Genomic DNA, 6,539 nt, shown 5'->3' with positions numbered 1-6,539 from the left:
TTCAATTGGTCGGGGAATCTAGAACAGGGGGGCTCAGGATAAGGATCTGATCGTTTGGGACTGAGATGAGGAAATTTCTTCATTCAAAGGGTTGTGAATCTTGGGAATTCTCTATCCCAGAGGATTCTGATGCTCCATTGTTGAATAGATTTCAGGCTGTGGGATAGACAGATTTTTGGTATCTTAGAGAATTAAGGAATATGGGGAGCGGGCGGGGAAATGGAAATGAAGATCAGGAACAGCCATGATCATATTGAATGGGGCAGCAGGGTCTATTCCTGCTACTATTTCTTGTGAGAAACAGAGAACAAGGAGGGAAAGTGGACAAGTAGGACAGCAACACTGACCTTCCCTGTTTGCATCTTCCGTTCCCAATGGACAAAGCGGTGACCCCTGGCGTCAGGGAAATATGTCTGTCTCTGTCGAGGTGCAGCACATTCTCTGACCCACAGCCGCACCATTACTCAGCGAGGGTTGCTCCAGCTCAGTTAGTGCGAGTTCTCCGAGGCTTATTTGCCACAGAATCCCCAGTCGAGCTCAGAGCTGCACCACCTTCACCCTGACCACCACATTCCCACCGGAAAGGCTTCATGGACACGGGGATAAGGGAGCATTAGTTCCACCCACAAAATCGGGATATCAATGGACTGCTTCCCAAATTCCTGCTCCCATTCTTCCTCAAGTATCCATTGTTAAATAAGTTTCTTTTTGCCTATTTGTTGATTTCCTATTGTTGTAGTAGCTTGTTGTCCAATGCAAGGAAATTATATTTATCTACAGGGATTTCAGTGCTGGAGAGCCCCAGGTTGTGCAATGGGTTGGCAGCTATACTGTAAACTATGTTGTTATCAACGGAAGCCTTCAAGCTAACTATCTGCCCTGATTTGCAGCACCAGCGATAGAGGAAGAGAGACTCGGGTCTGAATGCAGAGAGGAACCATTCAGTGACCAGCAGGACTATGAGGTGCCCTGACGCGACCCACTGCTTCTATCCTGTTCTCCGTCACCTCCACTGCTTTGTTCAATTTAGTATGAATGGTTTTATTGACAATCGTCCTGTTTCAGATTGAGTTTTGTATCAAATTGAAATCACACATTAAAAATGTGACCTTGTTTTCGAATTCTCCATTAGCCCCAAGCTGTTTCTGAAGCACATCATGGATTCTGGCCATCCCTGCAACCTGAACCCATTTTCGAGGTCAGCATTCTCAGTACAGCACTGAGGGAGTGCCGCACTGTCAGAGGGTCAGTACTGAGGGAGTGCCGCACTGTCAGAGGGTCAGTACTGAGGGAGTGCCGCACTGTCAGAGGGTCAGTACTGAGGGAGTGCCGCACTGTCAGAGGGTCAGTACTGAGGGAGTGCCGCACTGTCAGAGGGTCAGTACTGAGGGAGTGCCGCACTGTCAGAGGGTCAGTACTGAGGGAGTGCTGCACTGTCAGAGGGTCAGTACTGAGGGAGTGCTGCACTATCAGAGAGTCAGTACTGAGGGAGTGCTGCACTGTCAGAGGGTCAGTACTGAGGCAGTGCTGCACTGTCAGAGGGTCAGTACTGAGGCAGTGCTGCACTGTCAGAGGGTCAGTATTGAGGGAGTGCTGCACTGTCAGAGGGTCAGTACTGAGGGAGCACTGCACTGTCAGAGGGTCAGTACTGAGGGAGTGCTGCACTGTCAGAGGGTCAGTACTGAGGGAGTGCTGCACTGTCAGAGGGTCAGTACTGAGGGAGCGCTGCACTGTCAGAGGGTCAGTACTGAGGGAGTGCTGCACTGTCAAAGGGTCAGCACTGAGGGAGTACTGCACTGTCAGAGGGTCAGTACTGAGGGAGTGCTGCACTGTCGGAGGGTCAGTATTGAGGGAGTGCTGCACTGTCAGAGGGTCAGTACTGAGGGAGTGCCGCACTGTCAGAGGGTCAGTACTCAGGGAGTGCTGCACTGTCAGAGGGTCAGTACTGAGGGAGTGCTGCACTGTCAGAGGGTCAGTACTGAGGGAGTGCTGCACTGTCAGAGGGTCAGTACTGAGGGAGTACTGCACTGTCAGAGGGTCAGTACTGAGGCAGTGCTGCCCTGTCGGAGGGTCAGTATTGAGGGAGTGCTGCACTGTCAGAGGGTCAGTACTGAGGGAGTGCCGCACTGTCAGAGGGTCAGTACTCAGGGAGTGCTGCACTGTCAGAGGGTCAGTACTGAGGGAGTGCTGCACTGTCAGAGGGTCAGTACTGAGGCAGTGCTGCACTGTCAGAGGGTCAATACTGAGGGAGTGCTGCACTATCAGAGGGTCAGTACTGAGGGAGTGCCGCACTGTCAGAGGGTCAGTACTGAGGGAGTGCTGCACTGTCAGAGGGTCAGTACTGAGGGAGTGCCGCACTGTCAGAGGGTCAGTACTCAGGGAGTGCTGCACTGTCAGAGGGTCAGTACTGAGGGAGTGCTGCACTGTCAGAGGGTCAGTACTGAGGCAGTGCTGCACTGTCAGAGGGTCAGTACTGAGGGAGTGCTGCACTGTCAGAGGGTCAGTACTGAGGGAGTGCCGCACTGTCAGAGGGTCAGTACTCAGGGAGTGCTGCACTGTCAGAGGGTCAGTACTGAGGGAGTGCTGCACTGTCAGAGGGTCAGTACTGAGGGAGCGCCGCACTGTCAGAGGGTCAGTACTGAGGCAGGGCTGCACTGTCAGAGGGTCAGTATTGAGGGAGTGCTGCACTGTCAGAGGGTCAGTACTGAGGGAGCACTGCACTGTCAGAGGGTCAGTACTGAGGGAGTGCTGCACTGTCAGAGGGTCAGTACTGAGGGAGTGCTGCACTGTCAGAGGGTCAGTACTGAGGGAGCGCTGCACTGTCAGAGGGTCAGTACTGAGGGAGTGCTGCACTGTCAAAGGGTCAGCACTGAGGGAGTACTGCACTGTCAGAGGGTCAGTACTGAGGGAGTGCTGCACTGTCGGAGGGTCAGTATTGAGGGAGTGCTGCACTGTCAGAGGGTCAGTACTGAGGGAGTGCCGCACTGTCAGAGGGTCAGTACTCAGGGAGTGCTGCACTGTCAGAGGGTCAGTACTGAGGAAGCACTGCACTGTCAGAGGGTCAGTACTGAGGGAGTGCTGCACTGTCAGAGGGTCAGTACTGAGGGAGTACTGCACTGTCAGAGGGTCAGTACTGAGGCAGTGCTGCACTGTCGGAGGGTCAGTATTGAGGGAGTGCTGCACTGTCAGAGGGTCAGTACTGAGGGAGTACTGCACTGTCAGAGGGTCAGTACTGAGGCAGTGCTGCACTGTCGGAGGGTCAGTATTGAGGGAGTGCTGCACTGTCAGAGGTTCAGTACTGAGGGAGTACTGCACTGTCAGAGGGTCAGTACTGAGGCAGTGCTGCCCTGTCGGAGGGTCAGTATTGAGGGAGTGCTGCACTGTCAGAGGGTCAGTACTGAGGGAGTGCCGCACTGTCAGAGGGTCAGTACTCAGGGAGTGCTGCACTGTCAGAGGGATAGTACTGAGGGAGTGCTGCACTGTCAGAGGGTCAGTATTGAGGGAGTGCTGCACTGTCAGAGGGTCAGTACCGAGGGAGCGCCGCACTGTCAGAGGGTCAGCACTGAGGGAGTGCTGCACTGTCAGAGGGTCAGTACTGAGGGAGTGCTGCACTGTCAGAGGGTCAGTACTGAGGGAGTGCTGCACTATCAGAGAGTCAGTACTGAGGGAGTGCTGCACTGTCAGAGGGTCAGTACTGAGGCAGTGCTGCACTGTCAGAGGGTCAGTACTGAGGCAGTGCTGCACTGTCAGAGGGTCAGTATTGAGGGAGTGCTGCACTGTCAGAGGGTCAGTACTGAGGGAGCACTGCACTGTCAGAGGGTCAGTACTGAGGGAGTGCTGCACTGTCAGAGGGTCAGTACTGAGGGAGTGCTGCACTGTCAGAGGGTCAGTACTGAGGGAGCGCTGCACTGTCAGAGGGTCAGTACTGAGGGAGTGCTGCACTGTCAAAGGGTCAGCACTGAGGGAGTACTGCACTGTCAGAGGGTCAGTACTGAGGGAGTGCTGCACTGTCGGAGGGTCAGTATTGAGGGAGTGCTGCACTGTCAGAGGGTCAGTACTGAGGGAGTGCCGCACTGTCAGAGGGTCAGTACTCAGGGAGTGCTGCACTGTCAGAGGGTCAGTACTGAGGAAGCACTGCACTGTCAGAGGGTCAGTACTGAGGGAGTGCTGCACTGTCAGAGGGTCAGTACTGAGGGAGTACTGCACTGTCAGAGGGTCAGTACTGAGGCAGTGCTGCCCTGTCGGAGGGTCAGTATTGAGGGAGTGCTGCACTGTCAGAGGGTCAGTACTGAGGGAATGCCGCACTGTCAGAGGGTCAGTACTCAGGGAGTGCTGCACTGTCAGAGGGTCAGTACTGAGGGAGTGCTGCACTGTCAGAGGGTCAGTACTGAGGCAGTGCTGCACTGTCAGAGGGTCAGCACTGAGGCAGGGCTGCACTGTCAGAGGGTCAGTATTGAGGGAGTGCTGCACTGTCAGAGGGTCAGTACTGAGGGAGCACTGCACTGTCAGAGGGTCAGTACTGAGGGAGTGCTGCACTGTCAGAGGGTCAGTACTGAGGGAGTGCTGCACTGTCAGAGGGTCAGTACTGAGGGAGCGCTGCACTGTCAGAGGGTCAGTACTGAGGGAGTGCTGCACTGTCAAAGGGTCAGCACTGAGGGAGTACTGCACTGTCAGAGGGTCAGTACTGAGGGAGTGCTGCACTGTCGGAGGGTCAGTATTGAGGGAGTGCTGCACTGTCAGAGGGTCAGTACTGAGGGAGTGCCGCACTGTCAGAGGGTCAGTACTCAGGGAGTGCTGCACTGTCAGAGGGTCAGTACTGAGGAAGCACTGCACTGTCAGAGGGTCAGTACTGAGGGAGTGCTGCACTGTCAGAGGGTCAGTACTGAGGGAGTACTGCACTGTCAGAGGGTCAGTACTGAGGCAGTGCTGCACTGTCGGAGGGTCAGTATTGAGGGAGTGCTGCACTGTCAGAGGGTCAGTACTGAGGGAGTACTGCACTGTCAGAGGGTCAGTACTGAGGCAGTGCTGCACTGTCGGAGGGTCAGTATTGAGGGAGTGCTGCACTGTCAGAGGGTCAGTACTGAGGGAGTACTGCACTGTCAGAGGGTCAGTACTGAGGCAGTGCTGCCCTGTCGGAGGGTCAGTATTGAGGGAGTGCTGCACTGTCAGAGGGTCAGTACTGAGGGAGTGCCGCACTGTCAGAGGGTCAGTACTCAGGGAGTGCTGCACTGTCAGAGGGTCAGTACTGAGGGAGTGCTGCACTGTCAGAGGGTCAGTATTGAGGGAGTGCTGCACTGTCAGAGGGTCAGTACCGAGGGAGCGCCGCACTGTCAGAGGGTCAGTACTGAGGGAGTGCTGCACTGTCAGAGGGTCAGTACTGAGGGAGTGCTGCACTGTCAGAGGGTCAGTACTGAGGGAGTGCTGCACTGTCAGAGGGTCAGTACTGAGGGAGTGCTGCACTGTCAGAGGGTCAGTGCTGAGGGAGCGCCGCACTGTCAGAGGGTCAGTACTGAGGGAGTGCTGCACTGTCAGAGGGTCAGTACTGAGGGAGTGCTGCACTGTCAGAGGGTCAGTACTGAGGGAGTGCTGCACTGTCAGAGGGTCAGTACTGAGGGAGTGCTGCACTGTCAGAGGGTCAGTACTGAGGGAGTGCTGCACTGTCAGAGTTGACGTCATTCATAGGAGGGATATGCCCAAATGTGTCCCATTTTTCCTACAGGACGACAGTGACTGCTCCTTAAAACTCCCTTATTGGATGAGTGGTGGTTCGGGGTATCCTGAGCTTGTGAATAATAGCATTACGCAAATGCACAATTTTCCTTTTAAACATTTCCAATTGGCCTTTTTAAAAGGCTTATTATCCCTCCTGACATCAGTCTGAGAGATACCTCTGTTGCAGCTAATCATCGCACCAGGAGGAATCGGCAATGGGTGTCATTTCCATCTCGAGCTCAGGTGCAAGCAAATGTCTGAGAGCTTTTGAAGTCAATGTTGACCCCAATAGGGAGAATGTGAGGGGCAGAAAAGCGGTGAGAAAGGAAGGTCATGATGAGGAAATGTCCCTTATTACATGATCAGTAAATCATCCCTCACACCCTTCAGGCACTTCCCTTCAGGTGAGGATGTAACCTGTGAATTCATTGCGTTGGCTTCACTATCACAGAGATTCAGACAGCAGCTGCATTTCTGAAGCCAGAGTTTCTGAGATTGGAGTCAACATTGAACACAGCATTGGTGTTCCCTTTGTAAAGGGTCATAGCTGCTCACCTCCCACAGTTCCTTTCAAAAAGCAGTTTCACTCCGTCCATAACTCAAATGGCACTGGGACCGTGGGGCAACCCAATTGTGACAAGGTCTTGTTTGAAACTGGAGTTTTAAGCACTGGCCAAGATCGGTGTTCAGTTACAATTGGCTGTGGGTAAGTGAGCAGGCTGAGCTGAGCTCGGTTTCACTCTGTGCCATCACACTGTGCTGCACCTTCAGTTCAGTCCCATTCACCTCGCACAGTACCTGCCTCTCGGTCCTATTGCTCTAGATTC

General features: G+C 54.2%; 1 protein-coding gene across 1 annotated transcript in view; it reads left to right on the top strand.

The window, feature by feature from the left end:
- ppp1r1b (protein phosphatase 1, regulatory (inhibitor) subunit 1B) overlaps positions 1–1,121 on the top strand; it is a 39,146-nt gene extending 38,025 nt beyond the window's left edge. The window contains exon 6 of the mRNA XM_072486262.1: positions 891–1,121. Coding sequence (XP_072342363.1) covers positions 891–973 — 83 coding nt within the window. The 3' untranslated portion in view covers positions 974–1,121. The remainder of the gene's footprint in view (positions 1–890) is intronic.
- Positions 1,122–6,539: the final 5,418 nt, after the last annotated feature.

The sequence above is a fragment of the Scyliorhinus torazame genome, chromosome 21, assembly GCF_047496885.1.
Source record: "Scyliorhinus torazame isolate Kashiwa2021f chromosome 21, sScyTor2.1, whole genome shotgun sequence".
Lineage (NCBI taxonomy): Eukaryota > Metazoa > Chordata > Chondrichthyes > Carcharhiniformes > Scyliorhinidae > Scyliorhinus > Scyliorhinus torazame.
This window is presented reverse-complemented; position numbering and strand designations above follow the sequence as displayed.